General features: G+C 41.8%; 2 protein-coding genes across 3 annotated transcripts in view; one reads left to right on the forward strand and one right to left on the reverse strand.

The window, feature by feature from the left end:
* Positions 1-13,783, forward strand: part of RASA1 (RAS p21 protein activator 1) — a 52,366-nt gene extending 38,583 nt beyond the window's left edge. The window contains exons 17-26 of the mRNA XM_009641123.2: positions 963-1,135; positions 1,338-1,497; positions 1,699-1,841; positions 2,572-2,687; positions 3,905-3,991; positions 7,089-7,156; positions 9,613-9,701; positions 11,459-11,536; positions 12,810-12,944; positions 13,684-13,783. Of these exons, the coding sequence (XP_009639418.1) occupies positions 963-1,135; positions 1,338-1,497; positions 1,699-1,841; positions 2,572-2,687; positions 3,905-3,991; positions 7,089-7,156; positions 9,613-9,701; positions 11,459-11,536; positions 12,810-12,944; positions 13,684-13,767 (1,133 nt within the window). The 3' untranslated portion in view covers positions 13,768-13,783. The remainder of the gene's footprint in view (positions 1-962; positions 1,136-1,337; positions 1,498-1,698; positions 1,842-2,571; positions 2,688-3,904; positions 3,992-7,088; positions 7,157-9,612; positions 9,702-11,458; positions 11,537-12,809; positions 12,945-13,683) is intronic.
* Positions 13,784-13,832: 49 nt separating this feature from the next.
* CCNH (cyclin H) lies at positions 13,833-26,951 on the reverse strand. 2 transcript variants are annotated; one of them, XM_009641124.2, is made up of 9 exons: positions 26,916-26,951; positions 25,520-25,593; positions 25,038-25,248; positions 24,566-24,729; positions 22,014-22,084; positions 20,788-20,899; positions 20,138-20,198; positions 16,307-16,440; positions 13,833-13,890 (listed from the first exon to the last, which is right to left on the reverse strand). In XM_009641124.2, the coding sequence occupies exons 1-8, from the start codon at positions 26,931-26,933 to the stop codon at positions 16,402-16,404; spliced, it is 750 nt and encodes a 249-aa protein (XP_009639419.2). In that variant the 5' UTR covers positions 26,934-26,951; the 3' UTR covers positions 13,833-13,890; positions 16,307-16,401. The 2 variants fall into 2 exon arrangements, with proteins under 2 accessions (XP_009639419.2, XP_035752496.1); XM_035896603.1 differs by lacking the exons at positions 13,833-13,890; positions 16,307-16,440 and having other exon boundaries at positions 17,056-20,198.
* Between the last annotated feature and the right edge of the window lie 11 nt (positions 26,952-26,962).

The following is a 26,962-nucleotide window of genomic DNA, read 5'->3' on the forward strand; positions in this document are numbered from 1 at the left end:
AACTCTTGAGGGTTTTGGGTTTTTTAATCTGAGGAACTTAAAAGCAGATCTCACTGAGAGGCATGGGAAGAGAGGGTGTTTGCTTGAAATATCCAGACTGACAGGCTAAATGTGAAACGCGAACTGCGGGCCCCTCCTGGAGCGCGGTGGGTGTTTCACAGGCACAGTGTTGCCTCCGCAAGTGCCTGGGCCCTTTCTGTCTGAAATAACTCTGCTCCGAAGCGCGTCTGCCTGCCCCGGAGGGGCCTGTGCTCCGAGAGCTGCAGCTTGCTCGCCGGCTGCTGGCCAGACTTCAGCTGCAGGCCAGGTCATGGGTTGGCAGTTTCGAGGTACCAACATGACCGAAAGGCGAATTAATGATCTGGCCGTTCTTGAGTTGACTTTCATCATTATCTAGGCAGCAAGCTGCTTGGGAACACTTTTTTACATAATTTGCCTAAACCGTTACAGCCTGAACCTGGGGAGTTAGTATAAAAGAAATACATACGGCAGTGTTTGGGAAAGCCATAGCAGCACTGTAATAATAAATAGTAAGAAGTAACAAAGTGGTCAAGGAGCAGACCTGATGGTGGTATCAGCCCAAGGCTGGAGAGAGGGCAGTGAATTCCGAACACTTCATCCTTTTGTAGTTTCTGACTGCTACCTCGATTTGCAGGGTAGCACATTTTTACTCGCTGCCTGGGTGTTACGAAGAAAACTGTGCCAATATCCATGTGGCATTGCTGAATGTATGTGTGTGCATTCTTTACGGAATGCTTTCTATTTCTTCTTCAGTTTACAGGAATCCGTTAAGACTTTGAAGAGAGAAACTGTCAATATATTGATGGCAAAAATCTTGATTACTCTTAATACTTTTTTGCCGAAACAAGATGACGTGCTGAAAATAAACTGGTTTTTTTTTTTTATTCCATGGTAGCACTGTTTTGCTGGAGATAACTTGAACAATGCTTTTTTTCCTTAAGTGTTTATGCGTTGCCAATTAAGCCGATTACAGAAGGGACATGCAACAGACGAGTGGTTTCAACTCAGTTCCCATGTACCGTTGAAGGGTATTGAGCCAGGATCTTTGCGTGTTCGAGCACGGTATTCTATGGAGAAGATCATGCCAGAGGAGGAGTACAATGAGTTTAAAGAGGTACGAAGTTGTTTGATGTCCCTTGGTTTATCCGTCAAAACTCATTTTATTGGTTGTTTGAGATGGATCTCAATAACACTGGCTGACATTGTTAAATAATATAGTGACATCTGTCACTACCGGTGTATGATACCAGTTTTTACAAAGCTGCTACACGTCAGAAGAAGCTTCTGAAGATCTTAAAATTCTGTTTGTCTTTCAGCTTATACTCCAGAAAGAACTTCATGTAGTCTATGCCTTATCCCATGTTTGTGGACAGGATAGAACACTGTTGGCTGGCATTTTATTGAAGATTTTTCTTCATGAAAAGCTTGAGTCCTTGTTGTTACGAACACTAAACGACAGGGAGATAAGCATGGAAGGTACTGCACTGAATTACACTGAAGTTTACTGGAACACTGGGCCGGGGGGAGGGAAGGGCTCCAGCGCCTGCCTTTTTTTTTTTTTTTTTCCCTCCTCCTTTAGTTACAACATCTATCAAAGTATAAACACAGCACATTTTTCCTCTGCTTTTTGTTGTCTCCTTTTCTCAACTTTTCTCTTTGCTTTTTTTTTTTTTTCAGATGAAGCTACTACGTTGTTTCGTGCCACCACTTTAGCAAGTACACTTATGGAGCAGTATATGAAAGCCACAGCAACAAGTTTTGTTCACCACGCGCTGAAAGACTCTATATTAAAGATAATGGAGAGCAAGCAGTCCTGTGAGGTGATACCTTGAACTGTGTTTTTAAACATTCTGGTTTGCTGACAGAATTACCTACTGGTGGTTAGATTTTACGTTTGCATTAAATGTTGGCTTCAGAGACACTTACTAATCTCGCAGAACTAAAATTCACTTATATGAGAAATACAGGAACTGAATTCATTGAGATTGTTTTTTCCTAGATGTTGGTTTAAACAATACTCATAGTAGAACTTTTTAAGTTTTTTAATTAAAATTCCTTTAAATTGTGTGTTTGTTCTTTAGCAGTTGTAGACTGTTCTGCAGCAGTTACTGAGTGGCCTAAGTAACTTGTAGTAAGCTCAAGATACCGTAGAAGTCAGTGTCTGAACTTTAGTTTTTAAAGCTTCCTGATATTAAGTGATTGTTATTGATCCTGAAACTGATGTTTTTAAAATGACCCTCCTAACTTCTGTGTTTCACTTACTTAGTTGTGGAAGGGATGGGAGTCCTCAGAAATTTGGACTGAGAGAGACAAAAAGGTCATGCAGATGGATAGTGGTGAATATCTGAGCTGTAGGTGTATTAGAACTTAAAACCATTGCTTCTTCACGTTTCCTGACTAGCCATTGAAACAGACTTGTCAGTTCTGTAAGAGACTTGAACAGCAGCAGAATATTTACTTTGATGTAGTATTCCCTGTGTAATATTATGAAACTATATTTGTAGTTCCGGTTAGGAGAAGAAACTTAATCTTTTTCTCTTTTTGTTTTAGTTAAATCCCTCAAAGTTAGAAAAAAACGAAGATGTAAACACTAATTTGGCACATCTACTCAGTATACTTTCAGAATTGGTGGAGAAAATATTCATGGCTGCAGAGATACTGCCTCCGTAAGTTTGCACTTTTCTGTCCAGATACGTATTTGAAAATTCCTGTTTGCGTGAATTATATTGCACCTTATGAGCCAGTTCTTACTGGTTCATCTTCTGCTAATCGGTCATAAGACTAATGGCTTTAGGGTGGCTGTGTGCACAAAGAGGAATGTAAATAGGGGGGGAAAAAATAACGCTTTCAGGAACGAATAGTGCTTTTTGTAAAAGCCCCTGGCTAGCAGATGTGTTCTGCTTTGAAGGAGAAGCTACTAGACCCAAGAGATCAGGGAAAGAAGAATAATAAAAATAATCAATCTCATATTTCCACAAAAAGGTCAAAGACAGTAGTAGTTAGCAGACAATTACATATATTTAAGTTGATTACAAATTCTTTCCAGACCTCCTCTTCTGAGAAAGAGCTAGAATTATTAACAGCGTATTAAAAAGACGAGCAGGTAGCAGTAGAACGATACCGTGCTAGGATTGCTTCTGTCTGCTAGGGAAAAGGGTGGGGTTTTTTTAATTGCTAAAATTACTTGTGTTTATAGTTTAAATTTGATCCACCTAATAAAAAGTGGGTAGTACTAACGTTTTCTTTCACTGTGTCATTAGCTCTTAAAGTAAACAAACTCCACAATTTTGAGAGCAGAGTAGCACAGAAGTGTTTTCTTTTGTGTTAGTGCTGGCATGGTTAGCTTTAAACGCTGCACTTCGTTTAAGTACATGACACAGCTCTCAGTATTTTCTGAATTACACCACAATTTTCCCATTTTTTCAATGGGAGAGGACTATTGCTGTGGTTGCTTAACTTACAAACACCTAACCCTCATTTATGGAAAGAACAGTTGTTGTTTAGAGAAAAATCAGCTTTTTAGAGAAAAAATAAAAAAACCCCAAACATCAGAATTGTCTTTTTTAAAAAGAAACTTAAGGAACAGGAAACAGACAGTTATAAAACATATAATGTACATCTGAAAAATCACTGAATTGCATACAGATTTGTGTATTAATGAAGGTTTTTTCTTACCATTTATAAATGTACTTTTTTATAAGTCTAGAAATTGACTTTTTTATAAATCTATTAACATAAATTAATGTAAAGCTTATGTCTAAATTATAAACGTAGAATTGATAATAGTTCTGCTTCAAGTAGGAGGTTCCTCTAGATCCTTTCTGACCAGCTTTTTTGATTCTGTAAGTTCAAAGGAAGGAGTAACTAGCTACTATGTTTGCAGGACGTTGAGGTATATTTATGGGTGCCTACAGAAGTCTGTTCAAAACAAGTGGCCAGCTAATACCACCATGAGAACCAGAGTTGTTAGGTAAGTTACCTGCCACTTCATTCTGAAAACAATCTTTTCAACTCTTGTTAAAGACACACTTCAGTGTGCTTATCTATGCTGCTTTCAGTGACAAAACTGTATAGTACTTGGATAGGTTACAGCTGAGGCATGATATCCCAGTTAAGGATTATGAGCTTGCTAGATTCTTAATCATCTTCTTAGAGCCTTGACAGAGTAAGACGATATAGTATAGAGGTCAGTATGGCTTTATTTCTTAGTTCTGACTTCGAATTTACTTGGGTTTCATCAAGTTTTACGAACCAATTTAAAATAGCAATTTCCTTTTTCATGCTGTGAAAGAAAAACTTCTCTCAAAGCAGTAGTTAATGTTTGTGATACCTGTAGAGACCAGGGACCTCCTGAAGATCACATTCCTGTCATACGCGGCCTGGGACTCCTATGTAGTGTGTATTAATTGCTGGACAAATCTTACATGGTTTAAGTTCCGTGCCCTTTAAAATGCAGACCCAACATGGTAAGGAATCTGATACCTTCTAATAAAGACAACTGGGCTGTTGTTAGGTTTCACTGAGGTACTCTCTGCATTGGGATATATAGTTTTCTGCATCAGAGAAGGCTCCCGGGCGCTGGTGTTGGGCTGCTGGTTCTGATCACTCTGAATCAACACTCTAGGCTGGTTTCCAAAAACACGTAATTCTGTGCTGTCCTGGTTTTGTTTTGTTTCATTTCTCTGCTCCAGCCCAATGCTGAAACATTCCAGAGCTCCTCTAAAAATGTTGGGAGGAGGTTACTGAACCTGGCTCCTCTGAACTTGCAGCAGCCAGAGGAACTCCAATGCAATACATGAGTTCTTCCTCTTAACGCTGTCCACTGCCAGTGTAGGTCAAACAAAAATATTTGACAAAGATGTCTTGACACTGTTTTTCTAAATGCTGCTGGGGGTTTTAAGGGTATCAGAGCCACATCTTCCCTTTTTTACAGTGTCTGGCAGTTGTATGATTCGCCAAGGTTAATCTCCCACGGAGGGAGTCTTCCAGAGGATTTGTCTTTGGCTTGTGTTTATCATTGTGACACCAGAAGCCTCACGTCATCCAGGGTGCCATGCAGGGGAATTGCCTTCAAATGGAGGCTGCTTTTGTTGTGAGAGCCCCTCTAACTTTGAGGCGCTCACCTACTGGAAGATGCTGGATTGCTCGGCAGTGGATACCCTATCTCTTTGTCCAGAGAGAACCGCATGGCTTTCCTCAGCGGATACAGCTCGTGTTCAGGGTTTTCCAGAGGTCTCCACTGGATGCTACAAATATTGGATCCCTTGCTGTTGGGATGTTAGTCTTCACAAGTGGATACTAGTTGATTTCCTTCTAGAGTACAGAGTTTCACAGCCTTCAGTCATGATTATTATATTTTATTGCACTATTTTTGGTCCAAGAATTATTAAATAGTCAGAGGCAGATGGACAGGGTTTAGATGTCTGGGTATCTTCCCTACTTGTCCTGGTTTCGGCTGGGACAGAGTTGATTTTCCAGTTGATCTTCCCAGTAGCTAGCACAGAGCTGTGGTTTGGGTTTAGGATGAGGAGAATGTTGATAACTCACTGATGGTTCAGTTGTTGCTGCGCAGGGCTGACACCAGCCAAGGCCTTTTCAGCTTCCCCTGCTCTGCCAGGGGCACAAGGAGCTGGGAGGGGGCACGGCCAGGACAGCTGACCCCAACTGGCCCCAGGGCTATTCCAGACTATATGACGTCCTGCTCAGCACATATAGCTGGGGGGAGTTGGCCAGGGGGTTGCCAGCTGGGGTTAAAGCGTGACACTACTGTATTAGTCAGAAGGCGATGCCACATCTCTCTGGTCATAAAAACCCCCATGTAGATATTGACTCATTCTTAATTTAGGCAGGTTGACCAGGGTAAGAAGCGCCAGCTCTGTATTGGCAAGGTCTGTGCTAGATTCATACCTCATTGGCCTTCAATTTTGGGCACTTTAAAAGAGGAATTGGTATATATGCCATGACTTCAAAATTAATTACTTCCTTGTAGCTTTAACTTTGCACCATAGGAAATAATTCTAGCTTCGCACGTGGCTGCGAACTATTGTCTCAGCAGCCCATAATTCATGATTCTTGGAAAAGTAAGACAGTACTTCTGTCTATAACTGTCTATAACAGTATTAGGTGTCTTGGACGTATGGAAGGTGCACTAACCTCACTGCTCTGTGTGTCATTTTCAAGCAATATGGACGTTACCATCACTGTGTAGTTTGCAACAGGCAAGGTAGCGTGAGGTCCCCTTCCTTCTTTTATAAGTGGTCAGGCTTTGGTATTGCTGAGGTGAAAACCAGTCTGCTTGTAGTGTTCAAGCACTCAGAACAAAATTAAAGACTATTTCAATTGCTTTAGTTGGTCCATATGTCACTTCATTTCACAGCAATAGCTGGAATTAAGGTTAACCTGATGTGGATGTTTTTTACTTCTGCTGTTAATAGAAAGTTAGATTTTTCTCATGCTGCTGAAGGCTATTCTGGGTTTCTGTTGAATGAGTTCCTCAGTCAAAAGGGAGTACTTTTTTTCCCAGCTTTCTAGACAGCAGCAATTACTTCTAGGAGAAAAGTGGTAGATCCCATATTATTCTTCTATAGCCTAGAGCCATCAGGATATGGATCAGCTTAAGCTGACCTAAGGCTGTGTTGCTGCCGAAAGAGAGGTTCCCTTTGCCCACCTGCTTCTGTGCTCCTCCTTGCGGGTGGCTGTGGGATGGACGCCCTGTGGTAGCAGAAGATGGAAAACTTTTGGGAGGTCAGAGACCAGGGGCTCCTCCTTTGTGAAGCCGGCGTGGTCTGAGATTGCCTTCAGTATGACTTTACAATTAACTTCTTCCCACTTGGTTTCACCAGTTCACCTTAACTGGGAAATCAATATGCCTATTCTTTCAGCTTTTATGATAATTGAAGTCATAGCATGATACTCGTAATGTGTTAACGTATTCACAAGAGTGCAGGCTGGTTGGTTGGTGTCTGTCTCAAAAAGATTCCACACTAACTTGAATCCTGAAAGACTACACAATGTTACATTACTTCTCTGCCTTTATTGAACAAAATACAATTTTCTTCCTATTTCAGTGGCTTCGTTTTTCTTCGACTGATTTGTCCTGCTATCCTGAACCCAAGGATGTTTAATATCATCTCAGGTGACTATATGCTTCAGACTGGATTCACACTTTGTACATTAGTAGGCATGACATTACTCTAGCGTCTAATGTAGCAAAATATGAAGGTTTTTTGAATGCTATGTCCAGTCATGTTATCCATGTCTCTTGACCGACTCCTCCATAGGGCAGCCAACGTATGCTTTTCACCCTTAGAGGTTAGATTGTTGTTTTAAAGTCCAGAAAAACACGCGTTATGGTATTTAGTAATTCAGTTTTGAGTTAAAGTCTAGCAATGCAGAATGTAGTCTGGCAGTGTGAAAAATGGAAGTGCGTGATCTTCAGATGTCACCTTGAATGCAGTGCAGTGCTGAAGTTAATGGCTGAAATCCAATGGTATCTCTTAAATGAACAAGACTTGTAAAGTTGAAAGTGTTGTCTGCAGAGCTGGGAATACATCTGTGCACTTAGAAAATGATACTTGAGTAACTTGTTTGAACGTCCTGCTTTAGATAGCTTCCAGCCATTGGAGAAGTCTTGTCTTTGACTCACTACGTACAGTCACTCTCAAATACAGAATCTTAAAGATGAGAGAGGGAGCAGAGTGGGATTTAGACTGGGTGGGCTGTGCAGGCTCGAGGTGGTAGTCTTGGTTGACTTAAAAGGCCTTCTATGGGAGAGTTCCCATGGGCTTGCCTAAGTGCACGTTCTCACTGCGTAGTCTTACCCTACATCTGATGCTTTCTTGGTGCGTGCATCTATAGCCGTTAACTAGAACAGTGACGGGGAACGTTCCTGTCGGCAAGAGTGGGATGGCAGAGCCCGTGGCCCAGCGCTGGCCGGTATCGGGGAACATTCTCCGTGGTGGTGTCCATCAGGGACCACACCTGACACGCTGTTGCCCTGGGGCTTTCCTGCGGTGAAGCTTTCATGGTGAGGGCGTGGATTAGCCCATGGCAGTTGCCTTAAGCACCTGGAAACATTTGTGGGCATTTTTAACTTGCCTTCTGTAGGAGGAAAAAAGGAAAAGCGTAAACCACTGAAAATTCTATTACTAAAGTTAAAATATTGGGACATCCGAGTTGCTTAGTTTTAAAAGTTTGCATATGTTATACTTCATCTTTGTTTTCTGTGGTTTTTCTCTTGGCAAAGATCCTAGAGTGCATTTAGTTTGCACTAGCCATTGCTCTTCCTCCTCCCTCCCTAGCAGGTTCTTGATTTTTACCAATAAAATGCTGATTTCAAAATAGGAGGAAATCAGAAATCTGATGGGGTTTTTTTAGAGCTGTTTTAAAAAAAGAAAAAAAAAGGGATGAGGCAGTCCTTTTGGAGCAAAGCTTTCAAAATAACCTTTTTATCGTAATAGAAAACAAAGTGTTCTGGAGGCGGGGTGTGCAGGTACGGCTGGGTATCAGTAGCAATCCTATCACATCAACAACTGTGACTGAAAAAAAAAAAAAAATCTCTGTTTCAAAAATTAAATCCCTCGTTTCAAACACCTTTGAGCTTCTTAAAGTAATTAATTTCATCAGATCAGTTCTCCTAACCTGGAGAGTTCCCGATTCCAAGGCTGGTAGTGTTTTCCAGCATCGCTGTGTGTGTGGTCGCCAAGCACTAGGTAGGACGAACAACTGACATCAGTTGCATAGCTCCAGATATACAGGGGAAAATCAGAACTTCCTTTTCAGTGGATTTTGGAGGGGGAGAGGAAGAAAGAACAGCGAAGGATGCAGGTAGACAATGAGGAGCTTAGGGAATTCTTAGGAAGAATTATAAAATTTAGAGCTTACATAATTATGTCAATTTGGGGATGCTTCAAACCTGGTGTTCAACCCTGGTGTTCAGCCAGGCCATTGACCGTAACTGGAAGGAAAAAGAATTTTGTAAGATATTACTGGGTAATACCACTTGCTGGAAAGGGAAGTTTTAACTGACAAAGTGGTTAATGTAAAGTGTTAAGTGTAATGTTAAGTACAGCGAGTGACTATAATATGGAAATACAAGCCACGAGTGCATGTAGAGTTCACTCTGTTTTCCTGGTGGCAGTAACTTAAGAGTATAATTTGCATAACTTGTCAGAGCTCACTTATGTGGGTATACACAAATAAGGAAAAAGTAACTTGCCTTTTTTTTTTAATTCTAAAGGTAACTTTTTTTTTATTCTAACAGCAAATAATCCTCCTTTCAACAGAACCGTTTTTGTATTTGTGAAAATGGTTCTTAACTTCACCTCGTAGTACCACTTCATTTTGCATACTTGTTCTGTATGCAACTATTAAGAAAATCAGATGTTCATATTAATATATTTCTGTTGGCATTATTAAGCAACGTAAGTTTTGCTTCGACCAAGTGACATCTTCCAGATGCAGTTCTGTTGTAATATTAAGAATATTTAATTCCATGAAAAAATATGAATTGAAGAAAAGCTTTACTTTCATGTGACTGCAGTTGGTTCTAAATGGAACAGTCAGTAACTCTCTACCTCATATTCCTGCCAGATTCTCCTTCCCCCACTGCTGCAAGAACGCTGACGCTGGTCGCCAAGTCTGTGCAGAATTTAGCAAATCTGGTTGAATTCGGAGCTAAGGTGAATAAACTTTACATACAGAGAACAGCCTACCGCTATGCTTCCAGTACATTTCAATGTTTAATACGTGCAAAAGACGGGTTGCCCTTTTCTTGCACAAAGCCCAACACATCACCCCTTTGTCCTCGTCAGCCAGAAGGCCTTGTTGCTGCGCATTCCTCTGTCCTCATCATTTAGAGCTAAACAGGGCGTTGATGTGCAGAGTAGCATCAGGTCTGGTCAAACTGGGAAGAGGAGCCATAATCGTTTGAGAGGAAGTGATCTAGAAACTCAGGTTAATGACTTGGCACATCCCATGAGGGTTTTGAACCTGGTTGTAGGAACACCAGCGACGGTCTGTGAAATAACTGTTTAATGAATGACCGTACCAGTAGGTGTTAGTGTGATGCAACCACATATTGATGCTGTGAGAACACAGATAGAGTCATCAGGCATTTGTGCCAAAGACAGTGGCGGAAATACGTGGAGCATTCTTGTCTCTGTTTGCAACAGAAAAAGCAGAGAGCAGTCATAGAATCATAGCATCATAGAATGTTTTGGGTTGGAAGGGACCCCTAGAGGTCATCTAGTCCAACCCCCCTGCAGGGAGCAGGGACACCGCTAACTAGATCAGGCTGCTCAGAGCCCCGTCCAACCAGTCACGCTCCCGTATCTCCTGTGTTAGCGGGGAGAAGAGGGAGAGGAAAGGCAGGCAGCCATCCCACCACAACAGCAGTGTCCATGATGGTAATGCGGGCACGATTTCTTTTGGAATATCCATCTCAAAAAGACAACTGAGAATTGCTAGAGCGGGAATCTGTGATGGGAGGCAATCAGGAGGATAAATACTCTGCCTTAAATAGATGATGGGAGCTTTTTTTGCATTGCCATTGATTATTTCATGTCAGGGAGGGATGGTATCTTTCAGTAATATTGGCATGCAGCCTTGAAATGCATTTCACATACATGTTCTATCTATATATAGTAATTAACTTTCAGATTGAGGCTTACCGGGCCTAAATTCCTAGCTTGGTATAGCTTAGCCAGTTCTGAAACAAATTAAGAACTGCCAGCCTCTGGCTCATCCCCCTCCCCTGCTGTTACCCTTTTACGTTTACGTACTCCTCAAGATTGGTATTTTCTGTGGTAGAGCGCTTCAAAGCACCCTTTCTATTTGTACTTACCTTCATATTGCTAGACGTAATTAGTGTTGTAAATCAGGTGTACATATTGCACTAAAATACCCCAGCTTTCAGTAAAGTTTCTTTTATTAATACTAAGAGAATGCCAGCAATAACTGGTCTGCCTCCATTCTCAGGCCAAAACGTCATTGAAAAAATAAATCTGTTGACTTAGCAATGATGAGAGTGACTTCAGGCTGGTGCTATAAAGTTGCTTCTCTGACACATGTAACTTGGAATATAGGCATTAGTGAAAGAACACGAAAGAGGGCACTTACTCCTGGCCGTACCTTCGAAAGCAGAGCATTTGTTCATCACGGCTCGGTATCGAGAGACATTCATCTTAATGCAAATCCATGTGTAAGAAAATTCCTGAACTGGAGATGCTGAATCTTCTGAATGTAAGAAAATACCAAATTCTGGATTCTTTTGACTGGCTGCACAACAGACATCAGAAATTCACTTAAAAAACCAGAACCACTCCAGATGACAAGCTTGTTTTGCAGTGTTGTTTGTCTGACTGCGCTGTGTTCACTGCAGGTATGACAGTTATCTTGGCATTGATTTGTTCTAATGAATACTTTTAAAAATCACTAGGAGCCATATATGGAAGGGGTAAATCCATTCATCAAGAGCAACAAACATCGCATGATCATGTTCTTGGATGAACTCGGGGTGAGTGCTTAAAAAAAAATCTTTACTGGAAGTTAGATACCAACATTCTAAATGAAAAACCTTTATGCTTCTTATTAATGAGCTCAAAAGTACATCAGCTCCCACACAATTCTGACTGCTCTTAAGTTGTTCTTACGCATGTTTGGGAACTGCAGATTGCCAGCCTGTCATAAGGAATTAAAACCATCAAATGTCATCTTGGGCTTCATTCCTTTAGTGCCTCTGTAGGTGTGAGAAGCTCACATCGATTTCAATAGCTATGAGGATTAAAAATTTGGGCCAAAATTAAAAATCTTCAAAAATACGTTTTAAACCAAAATATTCTTACATGTCATATATTTGTCGTACAGTTTTGACCAGAGATTGAAATTATATTTTGCTTTAAAAAACAGTAGGTTGAGTTTCAGTCATGCATTGCCAAACATGTCACTCCGTGCATTCTAGATGCTGCAGTCTGGAAGTGAAGTGCAGTTCCTGCATTCTCTTAAGCTGCCGCTGTTTGCGTATGATAGCTCTAACTGGAGTTAGGACCACGTGCTATATACGTGTATTTTTAAACCAAGGATTAGCTTTAAAAAACAAGATGAAAAAAATGCGCCAATCTTCCTGAATTGGTCCCTAGAGGTGACCTAGAAGATCCCTCAGAATATTTTGATAAGGTACAAAAATGAGTGAGGCATTCAGGTGGGTTGCTGTACGACAGCTTTTTCTGTTTAAATTGCAACTTCTGCACAATGTATGTCAGTTTTCTTTAAATGATAGATAGCGCATCAGGTCTCTGAAAACTGTTGGCTTGCAAAGTAACTGTTGGATTAATCTGCAGTTTCAATTACAATGCTACTGTTTTATGACCAGTGTAATGATACTTAGAAATTTTGCTGGATTTTTGTTGCTGCTGTTTTCTCGTTTAGCTAGATAAAAAAAGCACCTGGCGGATGGATTCCCCCTCATTTAGGGGCAGATTATGAGTCTCCGTGTGCAGCAGCCTTCTGGTCAGCTCCACGGTGGTGTAGCAATACCAGATCTTTTAGGAAGAACCCTTCTAGCAGGAGTAGACACTGCAGCATACTCATAAAGCGCTTGCAGAGAGGAGGAAATAAATATGTAATTTGTAGTAGAAAGATGGACCGGAGACTTAGCTGGGAAGACCAGGCACTGCAGTACTTGCTTGTGGTCGGCAGAGCTGCGGGGCTGTAACTGATCTTCCTGTGTGCCCGGGTCCTCAGCACCCTACATCTGCTCTTGTCTATTTTTGTTGTTGTTGTTGTTGAAGAACGTTCCTGAGCTTCCAGACACTACGGAGCACTCTAGAACTGACCTGTCCCGCGACCTGGCGGCCTTGCACGAGATATGTGTGGCACACTCGGATGAACTCCGGACGCTCAGTAACGAGCGAGGTGTAATGCAGGTGAGTGACAAGGAACAGGCAGGATGTCCTCAGTCACTCCTTCACCTCAGCATTCTCCTGTAGTGTTTCTGGCTCGCAGTATGACCGATAAACATTTAGAACACGTGCACTTCACCAGGAGGTTACTAGCGAGCTGTAAAGGTACGTACTTAGTCCCTAGTTTTGTTTCTTCATGCAACAAAACCAAAGCGGTTCTTTTTTTAAAGTAGCCAGAGGAAGTTTTAGTTTCTAGAGGAAGCCTAAACCCACAAAATTACTGTCTCCTGGGTCGTTAGTTCCAGGATCTCTTTTTTTTTTTTTTTTTTTTTTTTCAGTTGAGAACTAAATTTATTTTCATTAGCTTTCTATTGATACCTCCCATTTCTGCTTCCGAATTTGCCAGTAGGTTTGTGCACATGGCAGGCTCTCCTCGCACGCCCCGGCAGCGGGCTGGCAGTACGCTCTGGGCCTCCGTGCTAGACCACCGAGCAGCGCAGAGATCCGTGGGTGGAGAGGCACAGTTCGTAACGCTGTTCTAGACTTCCCCTTTGGAGCAGTGTCTCGCTGACTAGGGAGTCGGCTGTTTCAGCTGTTTTGGGTTTGGTGGGGTTTTGTTTTTTTTTTTTTTAGTAATGGTTTCAAAATACTTCAAACTCCCTAGCAGCAGGTCTGATAGGCTCATGCTGAAAACGCTCCTCAAGCAAGGCTGTTCTGTTCCCAGTTGCTAACGTGGGGGTTCTTACCGACTCTCTCTCTGCAGCATGTTCTTAAGAAGCTCTTGGCTATTACTGAACTGCTTCAACAAAAACAAAACCAGTATTCAGTGTCCAACAACACCAGGTAGCAGCCCTCTACCTGAATTCTGCATGGATCCAGCATGCCCAACATGGCGACTCACACCAGTATCACTTTCTTCTTGCTCTTGCCAAAAATAGCACACCCTGTCACATTCCCAGTGATGTGTGAACTATGCAAAAAGAAAAGAAAGATCCTGTTGGTGAACGATTGTACCAGCAGCCTTTTTTAAGCTATCTGTGCAGGACATTTGCACTTTTTTTCCACTTGGAAACAGTTTTCACAACCTCTGAGCCTTGGTGTACAGTTCACCTTCCGCAAAGAAAATGCTGTGACTGTGTCTTGAACTTTTGAAAATTATTTTCAGCACCTCTGATTGCCAAAGTTTTGCTGTCTCGTTGGAAAAAGAGTTATCAACTGACGTGGAAAGAAACGTGTCGTTTTGACAGCTACCTATAACTGGATAACATTTCTTACTGTAATTTCTGACTGGTTACAATAATTGCGACTTCTGACTGTTTCAACCACTTTAACTTGTATTTACAGTTTGCAGAATTTGATGTTATGGTAGGAACAATCTTTACTGTACACTTTTTTTATACCATGCTGTTTCTCTTGCTGGAATCATGTTGAAAGAGAATAATGCAGAATGGGTCTTGTCAGCTTTATTTTTTTTTGATGTGCCACTGATTCAGTCCGAGTAGTTCTTCCATCAAGAACTGTGTATCCAGATAAAAATCACAATGCTTTTGTAAAATGTTTACAACAGTAAATAATTTGAATTCAGTAAATTTATTGATCATTGTATCAGGCATGCATGCTTTCATTAAACCATTTTATAAAATATGTATTGGTTGGTCTTTTGTGTACTGTAAGTCTAGCATAAATATTATTTTTATAAGTGAAAGTTTTTAAAATAAACCAAGCTGCAGATCAACTCTTTATGGAAACTGGCTACCTTTGGCTGCTGTGGAAGTTTTTTACAGTGTCTGCACACGCGATGTACTTGGAAATGTTCACGTGGTGTCACTTATTTAGCCTGAACCCTCAGAATAGCACTGCCTTGTCCATAGGCCTCAGTTTGTTACAGATCCCTCACGGGGCGAGAAAGTAGGTGTTAAAACTGTTAAAAATCAGAAGCAAAACAGGCAGTGGAGTCGGAGGGTATTTCAGCATTGCCGTTTGTAACTTTTCTAGGCAGGGACCTAGTAAGGGACAAAAGGATGCAGAGACTGATGGACGAGACGGAGATAATCACATAAATTATCGTGTAACACCACCACGGCTGCTACACCCTTAGAAGACCTGCACGGTACCTCCCCTCCCTCAGAACTGCCTTCTCATGCGCTCTCACGCAGGTTGCCTAGACTGTTACCTCGGGGTCGTTGCTGTGATGGTAGTGCACGGGGTTTGCAGTTGGCTCCTGCTCTGCTGCCCTGGCCTCTCCTTTTTAGGTCGTCCCATAAAACCACTGCTGGACCTACTGCTGCCGAGGCTGTGTTAAACTGCACCTGAGGAAAAGGTAATGAACAATCTTCCTGTGCCCCGCTTCGTTCCCTCTCTGTACGCTGTTAGCTCACACCAGTCACAGTTGGTAGCATTTTTGGTGTGATGAACTGCTCTGCTTACAGCTGCCAACCAGTGCAGACCCAAAGTGCACGACTTAACACAGTTCCAGTTAAGTCACACTTCCTTCACTTGGTCACAAAGGTGCTGTGGAAATGGTGCCAGGCTTTCTGAAGTGAAATTGCCATAGCTGCTTTTCCTCCCTGACTACGCAGCCAGTGAACCCAGTGTAGAAGGATTTGTCAAGGCCAGAGTGGACAAAGTGGGGTATTTTGTGTTGGCTGGGTGTAGGTAGTAGAACTAACCCATAAAAACAGTGGAGAAGAGATTTGCCTGGCTCTTCACCTATTCCATGCAAAATGCAGTGATGAAACCAGGCAACTCCTGAGGTTCATGGAGGTATGTATATGGACTGTGTGCGTGCTTGTATTCTAAAACAGCACTTGAAAAGGAAACAGACTTTGCCCTAATTTGGAAGGCCTCTCACTCCTTAGGAAGATTTTTAAAATGCTCTCCTCAGTTCCCCCCAGGTAAGCTAGTCACAGGAAACTAATCCAAGATCACAGTTGCAGAGCAAGTCACAAAGGTGTGACTATTACTTTCCATACTTTCCAAAATTTGTTGCTGCAGCCTCTCAGTACATTTGAGGAGAGCTTCCCAAACGTACGAAGTGTTACCTGCACAGTTGTAGTTTTAGCTGCTTTGGTGATGAACTAAGGAGGGGAGCACATCCTGCCCTGACACACACACGGGTGTGTTACCAGCTCCCTCTCCTGCTTGCATTTACCAGTTCACAAAATGCCCAGGTTGAGGTACATGCAGGACTACAGCATGGCAGTAGCTAACGTTGCATCTAAGCCCTCCTGAACCAAAACTCGTCCCCGAGTGGTAAAATTCCTGCCCGCGAACATTTCTTACTAGCATTTGATCTTGAATGGATGAGGGTTTAACGGAACCACAACGAATTATTTCAGCAAAGTCACATGCTTTATTGCAAAGACGTTAACTGACAGAATAAATACCTCGTGACATGGAGTAAGGAACCTGTGGCAGGCAGGTTCACGCTTGACACCGAACAGTAGTTCCTGCAGCACTAGGATTCCACCTTCCTTCAAGGTTACACCGAGTCCACAAGATCATCATCAGTCCACTCTTCCTAATGGAAGGGGAAAAAAGCAACACCGTGAGCAATGTGTGAATTCGCTGTGTTTTACGGTGTCGTGGTTTAACCCGGCTGGCAACTCAGCACCACACAGCCACTCGCTCACTCCCCCCCCTCCCTCAGTGGGATGGGGGAGAGAATCGGAAAGAAAATAAAAGGTTAGAGCCGAGGGCTGAGATAAAGACAGTTTAATAAGAGAAAATAATAATAGTAATAATGAGAATGATAACAGAATATACAGAATATACAAAACGAATGAGGCACAATGCAATTGCTCATCACCCGCCGACCGATGCCCAGCCCATCCCGAGCCTCGAGCAGTCTCCCCGCAACCGACCAACCGAACTAACTAACACACCCACCCCCCCCCGAGCATGACGTTCTATGGTCTGGAATAGCCCTTTGGTCAGTTTGGGTCAGCTGTCCTAGCTGTGCTGTACTCCCAGCTTGTTATGCACCTGGCCGAGCAGGAGAAGCTCAAAAAGTCCTTGAGTAGTCTGAGCACTACTTGGCAACAGCTGAAAACATCAGTGTGTTATCAACATTCTTCTGGTACTAAATCCAAAACACAGCACTATGCTAGCTACTATGAAGAAAATTAGCTCTATCCCAGCCGAAACCAGGACATACGGCAAGGTGGGCCAGGCACTACCTGTGACAGCCTGTGTACCTACAGTCAGTAAATGCTGCTATATACGCCAGTCTAAGAGAATTTATGTAACGCAGATTAACTTTCCACACCTCTGAACTGTGCCTGCTATCAGTAGTAGACTTCAATACCAAGTTCACACTGGTTTTAAACACTGTGCTTGGCGGTCTGTCAAGTCCACGTTACTTGACAGACATACATTTCTGCCCCAACTTATCTTGCCCGCTCCCTTCTCCTCCTGAGGACCAGGTAGCAGCTGTCAGCCCAGGTTAACTTACAAGGCTGGCTCAAACTGGAAATAAGAATTCACGCAAGGTCTCGGCAGAAGTTACTTGATGTCTGTTAAGTTCCCTTTCAGCTGCTCATGACGTGCCTGACCTCAGGTCATGGCCAACCACGGCTGAACAACATGGAAGGGTACTTCCTTTCCTTGGGCTCCCCACCACCTGAACGCCTGCACAGGCTCGCTCCCGCTGCTAAAGGAGTTTCTTTAAACATGCCCCAATCTGTCATGAGACTCCAATTAAGTGTTGATTCCTGGGTTCATTTAAATTGTGTCTTGCCTGCCCTGCCCAAGCAGTACGACCCAGTGTGCTCCGTGTCTGGCACAGGGAAGAAAACAGGAGTAACACAGTCAAGTAAATGCATCAGAGGGAAGACTTCCTCCTCAGCTAACGATGGCTAATCCCAGGACACAGGACTGAAAGCCTCCTGGGACTAACTAAACCCCGTTTCTTGCTTCTGCAAGCATGCCCTGATGCTTATCAAGAACACCAAAAATAAAAAAACCCACACCAAAAAATACCCTACGCTCTTCATGACCAGATTTAGTACCTAACAGAAGTATTCCATGAACAGAAGACTAAAAAAATATTTTAACTAGTGGTGACTAAGCCCCTTTGACCTTAAAGCTAGTTATCCACACCTAGGCTTGAAGTCATGGAGGCCCACTCACTTTAGCAGCCCCGTTTCAGCACCTGTTTGAGGTTTAGCTCATGCTTCTTCATTACGGACAACTTTGTTGCGATCTCCACAAGAGCTCATATTGCAACCTTTTACTAGTGTCTTGTGCGTTTTCTGGCTTCATTACTTGGGCAGCTGAGTCACCTGCGCTCAACCAGTACCCTCCATGTTTCTTCTATCATTTCAAACTGATAAGCTCTCCATACCAGGTAAGGCCTTGCTGTTGGTATTACCAATCAATCAGCTACGAAATCAAGAAACAAAAATCTTACAAGTAGATTAGAACAGATTGAGCGCTTCTGTATTACAGCCTAATTACTTAGGGCTGTAGCTACTGTCAACATCAGCTAGCTCCAGGATTAGCACGGTCTCAAGGTCTGAGCAGTAGGCACATACTATAAGCTTTCCAGAAATGAAGCTCACTTTTTCCTTTATATCCTGGCTATCTCAGAGCTGCTCTTGCATGTGGTAATTACTCAGAAATGAAACTATACAAATACAAATCCTTGGAAGTTCATATACATCAGCTATTTAAAAAGCCTGAGTTTCAAGAGCTGTTACAACTGTGCGAGAGCTTATTGTGAAATGCTGTAGACTATGTGAATTTATCCAATTAGTCTAGTCCTTTGCAAAAAGAATTGTGAATATAAATGAATAAGAAACCCCCAAATAAAAACTAACTCAAACCATAGCAGCATAACTAAAATACGACCCCCTTAAAATTAAACTGGGGCAGGGAGGAAGAAGTGAGCCTCCAGAGTTTAGGAGGCGCTGTTCTCCAAGTCATTTTGTGAGAAAGTGAAAAGTTATGAAAGTGCTACTTTTATGGAGTTGCCAGTTTCAATACACTTTTTAAGACTGGCTTTGGAGTAAACGTGAGTCAACGTTTTTATAGCAATAAACTGATATCATAAGATATGCTTGAGGTTCCACATTTTGTCAGAACATACTTTCAATGATGATTTTCTTACAATCTTGTTCAAATGATTTTTTAAGATTCTAGTTTGACATTATAGCATCAACCTACTACGATGACTTATAATAGCAAGACTCCTTCAATTACAAAAAACCCACTCATCCTGCATTTTATGTTAAAGATTTTGACAGATGACCCTCTTCAACTGTTAGCAAGTTTTTCTGGATGCCATGCTTAAGGCTTCCTGGAGTCTCAGGATGTACGTCAGTGTCAAGAGAAGTCCAGTTAAAAGCATTCTTCACAAAGCTGTTCCTCTACCAGAATGGATTCTCTACCACTCCCAGTCAACGTTCCAAATGAAAGCTCTGAAAGGTGTTCAGATTACGTCTGAAGTGTTACCTTAATTCTGTTTTCATTTGCTGAGTACCCTCCTCAGTCTATCTCCACCTTATTTACACTTGGTCTTACAACCCGAGGTACCAGCTACACATCTGTCATTTATGCAAGCCTTGCCGGCAAATTGGCTGACGTAGAAATTTAGTCCAGCAGCTGACTTCTGCTTTGTGCAAGAAGCCAAAGAAAAAAAACAAAAACAGCTTGAGAAACACTGGCCAGCAGAAAAAACACCACATAAAACTTCCATGAAAAAATGCTGCTTGAGTGTATTTCAGCATATACTCAATTTATTTCATCCACGTTCTGAGGACTGAGTTTCTGCCTGTAGAGGTAGGATTTCTCCTCAAATGTTCAGTTCCTGGCCTTCCGAAACCTCCTTTCATCATAACATTCCAAATCTCAGTTTCACAGCTGTTTCCCCTCACCAGCACCATGGAGCTTCACATGCTGGAACTGTAAGCACTGAGCTTTATGTTGTTCTGTGCACCTTCTCCAGTTTGTCAGAAGACTTTCAAAGCACAGGGAACAGCAGCAAGGGTGGCCTGCATGTCCTTCCCCCCTCTCCACAAGAGACTGCGGTGTTTAGGAATGCTCCGAAACACAGGCTAGTACGAACTCTGGTGCATTTTTAAAAACAAAGTTGAAAAAGACTGAGCAACATGTAAAAGAACATTAACAGATGCAGAAGGCTGTCTCAGTAGCTGTGTCGCTTTTGTCTTGGCAGTGAAGAGTGAAAAACGAAGTACTTGTACAAGAGTTTTACTGACCTCATCCATTTTAGATTTCTTTGCGACGTATTCATCATCTTCATAACCTTTCCTCTTCTTCCTAAAACCCATCCAGAAAAAAAGTGAAATGTTTAGGTATGTTTAAGAGTCTCCTTATTTGGCCACAAGATTAGACTACGGACATATCTGTCAAGTAAAAAAACTACCAAAGCCTCAACTAATAGCACCTGGGTGTTCACAGAGGGTACTAAAGTGAAAAGAGCAGAGAAGAAAAATCAGGAAGTCCTTCTCCATCCACATAAGTCTTAAGAAAACATTAACACTACACAATTCTTGTTTCAATCATGTGATTCTAAAGCCCTCTATTCTCATTACATATGACATCAAGTGGCCAGACCACTGAAGCCACCCAGGATTCCAGTTCTGTGTTACAAACAATCAATACTACAGCTTGCAGCGCAAATCAGCACAAAAGAACGTATTCACATATTACCGAAAGCACTACCTTGAATCTTGGTTCTTGGCTTCCAGTAGGCACTCAACAGAGTGAGCATGTGAACAGACATCCCTGTGTGGACATTTAAATGCTTTCATCTTCAATCTCCCACACAGGCTGGAGAAAGTTTATGTTTCTATAGCAGTAAAAAAAGGCAGAAGTTTAACCCATCAAAGAGTAAGTATCTACTTACGGGTTTGTATTAAGTGAAAGCTCCGAGCTGTGACACTTCTCTAATTTCTGTTTTAGAGCAGCAACCTCTTCAGGCCTTGGCAGTTCATATTTCTTTATGAGATTTTTCATGCCTGCAGTGGCAACAACACAGCTCTCAGCAAATTAAGTAATTTCTGCTCTGCCTTGTGCATTACACAAGCTTATCAGTCAGTAGTACAGCTACTGTTACTGCTTATTCCTCATACTTAAGCTTGAGCCAACAGTTTACCCTCCCTTCCCTCATAGTAGCTGGAACACAGTGTACATTTTCAAGCAGCTTCTAATAGGAAAAAAAACCCAACCTATACAAAAAAAAAAAAAAAGGAACACAGAGGGGAAAAAAAAAAACAAGATCTAAGCGGTTTTGAAGTCCACACCCCTGTAAGGTTTTGAAAGCATCCTATCTAGTTTTTAAACAGCCTCAAAAGACACTACAAGTAAACATGCAACATACTGCAAACAGCAGAACAGCTTACCATGTAAAATCCTTATACTTGTCGAAGCAAGCGTTAGACACTCAAAATATTGACTTCTCCCAAACTCCTTGCCTATGAAACTTCCCACCCCACACAGCACTCAAACTTTAGAGAATCAAAGATTACATATATAAGACTTAGGTATCATCTTACATCCAAGAATTAATTCTAAATAACATCATTTCCCACACTAGAAAACCTAAACATCTTTGGAAATATCCCTATAGCTGCAGGACAGAAGTGAAGTGTAAATCCTGACATATCACTTAACCTTAATCATCTAGCTTAGAAAAGGCACCCTCTGGCGGTACAGCAGTTATATGCAGGCTTTTGCCCGAAGTTGCAATTTTTAAGACACAATGACTGAAGAGTCATTTCATCCTGACTTACAGAAACCATTATCTAGTTCACAAAATAGATTTCTCACTTTTGAGTCAGTTGCTAGCACTTAATTGACTACAGAACTTATGTTCTGAGATGCATCAGGCCCTTTGCCTTTTAATTTCATCTGTTCGCATCGCAGGAAATTGAGTCTCAGTGTCCTCTCCTCTTGCATCCACATGCTAGTGGTAGTTCACTCTACTGCCCGTGTTTTACTTAACCTTATGCATGCCCCAAGGCGAAGAAAACCACTCAAAGCACACCTTTATGCTTAAAGGTTTTATTGTTTGGAAAAAGCTGGTTTTCTTCCTTTAGAAATAGTTTATCATATTTTCCAATGTTTACTTACATTTCATGCCATCTAGGAGCTTGGCTAAGGATGTTCTGTTTTCTTTCAGCATGAGACTTTCTGATAAATAGCTGCAAAGAGACATGGAAGAATGAGTTGTTAAAAATAAGCGTCGTCGTTATTTGTGGCAGCTACCATTAGTTAATGAAATATGTATTATTTATTATTTAAATCTGCTAGAGCTTTATGGTTAGATTTAGTAAGAACACTTTGGTTACATAAATGCTATGAAGTGATAAAAAAAAAAAGCAAATCTGTCACATGCAACATCCTTCTGCTGTAAGAATACAAAGTACAACAATAACAAAATTATTCCCAGGCCATGTAAAGAACCAAAGTTCCAACATTGCAGAATTAAACGTTTGTAAGTAAGCTGCACTGAGTTAAGTCAACTTAGGTTTACGATTCCACAAAGTGTCATACTAATGTCACACCATTGCACAGTATGACTGCTGGAAAAGCAAATACTACAGAAGAGTAGTCTTCAGACAGACCAACAGACAGCAAAGCTTGCAAGATGGGACTGCTTCTTTTGACAGCTGAAAGCAAATCCTAAATGCCATCTTGTAAGAGTCTGTGGGTCCTTTCCTCTTCCCTCAGAGATTCAAACTCCGTTCTACTAAGAACATTAATACATACACACACCAGCTGGGTAAACCCCCCCCAATCCTCACCAAGGTCCAGAACAAACAAGTAGTTCTATCCCTTCCCAGGAGGTGCGCTTGGGGGATGAATTACAAAAATCCAAAGACCCCGAAGTATAACCACCCGTTCAGTTGGTGTTAACTTCAAACTTACTTCACAGACACACACAACTGCACCAGCCACCATGAAGATGGTAATTACTGCAAACTGACAGCTACCCTGCTGCTGTGGAGCTCAAATTTAAGAGTATTGTTTAACCCTGTGCTGATACCAGACCTGACAATTTATTTGGAGCCACCTATTAGCCACCTGTTTTTTCCTCAAGCTCTAACTTTTTCAAGACTGACCTATACACTGACATCATGGGAGCAACAGGTTTTCACACCTTCTGTGTTCCATCCCGTCTCTACAGGCGCACCTACTCACAGGTCCACAAGACCCAAGCTGCAGCATTAGCTTCTCTCATGTCCAGCAGCTCAAGCTCATGTAAAACAATAAATTACAAAGCTATAGCAGCTGTGTGGTGCAGGCAGGTGACGAAGACTTGAATTCTTCATGAATACATAAAGATGAAGCTCACATAGCTCAATCCACACACTGATTACAAATTGTTCTAGGTTTTTTTCTAAGCATGCTTTTCTGAATTTTGGCACAAGCAGTACAGAATATAAATCCAGCAATGAGATCCACAAGTTTCAAGTTACGGTAAGGACCTGAATGTTTTTACGCTATTCTGAGAGGACAGTGAACCCTGTGGAGGACACTCCCACACTGCCTTGTTCCTTTAGAACATGAGAGATCTGAGATTCTCTTAGAGCAGGTGGAAGGAAAGCTTCTTTAAAAGGAAAAAAAAAAATAAAAAATATTCTTCACCGAAAGGGTTGTCAGGCTCTGGAATGGGCTGCCCAGGGCGGTGGTAGAGTCCTCATCCCTGGAGGTATTTAGAAGAAGGATAGATGAGGCGCTTAGGGACAGGGTTTAGTGGTGGGATGGCAGGGTTAGGTTAAAGGTTGGACTCGATGATCTTAAAGGTCTTTTCCAGCCAAAGTTATTCTATGATTCTAACTGTTGGCATTTAGCATCCGCGCTTGTGCCTGCAGGCGTTACACTCTAAATGCAAAATGCTCACACGGAGTGTCATGCGATTAAAACACTCCAGATACAGCTACTTACAGCAGCTACCTCAGCTGTTTTTCTGAAGAACAGGGCATGTTTTCTCCTTAAAAAGAACCAAACCAAGCAAACCATGCATTTCACCAATGATACCGAAGTGTTTGATAATGCCTTTGCAAACACCCGTGGCTAGACTGCAGAAAGGGAAGAAGGGACTGATTTAAAACAGCACCTTAGCGTTTGTCCATTTCCACGGAAACCCAACAGCTATACCAGCCAAACACAGCACTTGGTTTCCGCACGCCTAGTAGCTGTCAGTTGAGTGTAATTTCCTCTGACTCTGCAACCTTGGATACCTTGAAAAATCTTACTTTTTTTTTTTTCTTTAAGTGATTCTTTAGGTGATTCATACTCCTCAGTTTCTACTGAATTTCCACTTTCTTTAATCTTCAAGACAAGTCTGAAAATCCTATGCTGTTCTAATTAGGGCAAAGTCATCAGTTTGAAATTTTTTTTTCCTTCTTCCAAAGGAATATAAAAACCAGACACCAACTAATTGCATTTATCACCTACCTTCTCAAAAGGGAAAAAAAAAAAGTAATAAAAAAAAAACCAAAAAAAAAACCAAACCAGTACTGCTTCAGTTTTGAAACATACTTAAAGAACATCCCAGAGTGTTACCAACTGGTAAATGCGCACTTTTACTCGCTAAGAATGTCTAGAACAAAACAATTCTATACAAGAAGCAAATATATCTGTTTAAATCGTACCTATAACGAAAAGGAAAAGCCTACCTTTCCATATTAATTCCTGCTCTTGAACCACTAGATAGTATGGCAGTGAGAGCTATCTGCGAGGGAGTAAAGAGCAGATACGCATCTGTCAGAGCCACTCGATTGAGGAAGTCGTCGGCTGTTTTCCTCAAAACTTCAGGATTCTCCAGCACCGGATAGCGAGTCTAAAAAGTAATAATTTAGGAAAGTAAGTAGCTGTTCCTTGTCTTCAGCTCCATGAGCTCAGAACACACAATTCAACAATATTTTGTGAGGCTAAAAAGCAGCAGGCCATCTTCTTAATCCAAAAAATAATCCAAAGTGCTTAATGACCACAACTAAACCGGCTTCCTTTCAGGTATTTCCCTATCACGTTAGAAACTACATCTTTTGAGACCACAGGCACGAAAGGAAATTAAGTTTTCTAACACAACCCACAACAGATTTTTATTACGTTCATATACGGAGCATGTAGCATATAAACCAATACTACCTTCAAATCGATTAGAAATCCCTCAAATGGCCTGTAGGGATTGTGGACGATAAGATGGAAGTTCAGTTGCTGAATAAGCAGTAGTTCATATTCCAGTATCTGTTCGAGAGCTTTTTCCTGTCCAAGAGGGCTTTCTCGAAGGTTACCCACAAACTGTGCACTGGACACATTAAATTCGTCTACTTTACAGGCCAAAAACGCACATGTTAGCCTTGAGGAGGGAAACAAAGCAAACGATTGGCATACGGAGCATCCATCTTTTTATCAAGAGTTCAGTTCAGAAAATTTGTATCTTCAAAACACCATGTTCTGAACACAGCCAACTTTTCCAAACGGAAACTGAAAGTGACCATACTTTGTCTTTACTTGCATTTAAGCTCTCAGATCTCCTTTCTCATTTTTTCAGGTCTTTATAGAGATATAAAGATTATACCTCCAATGTTCCACTTGACAGAATAACTCAAGGCGCATTGATAACTCACATTATTATCCGAGGATGATACTCCATCACTGAGTTATTGAGGTAAAAGCGTTTAAAATACATGCAAGCTGTTCCCTAAATGAAAAAGAAAAAAAACAAAACAGGGAGGGAAAAGTAAGTACAGAAGCAAAAACAGATTAAGAAAAGAGAAAAACAAAATAAAAAATTACATCACAAAACAGAACAGGCAAGTTTGAATATATACTAAAGACATGTAAGATACACTGAAGTACTAAGACACACCCAAACGCCATGTCATTAAGTATTTCAAAGTCAAATACATTTATGCCTGCAAAAGCCCTATACAATGGCAGCTTGGTTAGCTTTTCCTCCATTTTTAGACATATTTAAGACAATAATGCTCAAAAAGCCTATATACCCATCACGAGAAAAATCTGGTATTTAAATGAAATGTAAAGAGCAAAGACTGAAAAAATTATCCTGAAAGTTGTGAGTAATCCCAGCCAAACCATCTGACTTTTTAGATCAGCAAATTTCCCAACGTGTTTAACATTTCTGCTTCTTTGTGTGTCCAGAAGTGCTTCAGTCTGTCAATACCAAACTTCCAAGCTGATCTGAATGCCATCAGCATGAAACTAGGCGTTTTCCAGAACCATTACGTGGCGAGTCTGACCCAGCACGCACACTCCACAGGGCCCACTTCTGAAATACAACGTCTGGCTCCACGGAGCACGTAATGGCACCCTACTGCTAGGTTTGAAATGCATCTTCAGACACGACAACTCTTCATCTTCATTACTTGCTACATCTACCAGAAAGAGGGAGAACTGATGGGGGATAACACTGGTTATACATCTTAGAGGCTGGGCGACGAAAGAAGCACGATTTCACTCCCTGCTTCAGCTGTACGCCCTCAATCTCTCTCTCTTCGAAAAAGCACTCTTCTGCTTTCAAGTCAAGTCAGTTCAAAGATTTGTTTTTGGGTTTTTGTCCTTTGGAAGTACTGTATTGCTAGTGCAGGTGTTTGAACCAGCTCGCTCTGTGGCCAGACAAGTACCAACACTTGAGAAACAACTGGAGCAGGCAGCCCAACTCTGGGACCACCTCCTTTTGCTACACTGAGGTCACTTTGTTGTATCATCAATCCACGCATCGTCAGGCTCGTTCCTACTCTTTGCTTACGGGAGACGAAAGAAAACGGTTAGAAGTCGCCCACACAAGTGCAACTGCCATGCGAATGGGATGAAATTGAGGGATAACTGGTTTTGAAACTGCTGCACTGCCCGGAGAACAGAAGGAGCGGCCCGACACACGGACAGCAGCGCTGGAGGGCAAAGAACCGCGAAAGGCACCTGCGCCCTGGAGAAGAAGCGAAAGGGGGGGACGCGGAGGGGGCAAAGCCCGCCAAAAAAAAAGCGGCCACTGCTGCCACTTACCACCACGGATCTCGGCATGGCAGGGTTTGAAACAGGGCAGAACACCC

Source organism: Egretta garzetta, unplaced genomic scaffold, assembly GCF_000687185.1.
Source record: "Egretta garzetta isolate BGI_Z169 unplaced genomic scaffold, ASM68718v1 scaffold136, whole genome shotgun sequence".
Lineage (NCBI taxonomy): Eukaryota > Metazoa > Chordata > Aves > Pelecaniformes > Ardeidae > Egretta > Egretta garzetta.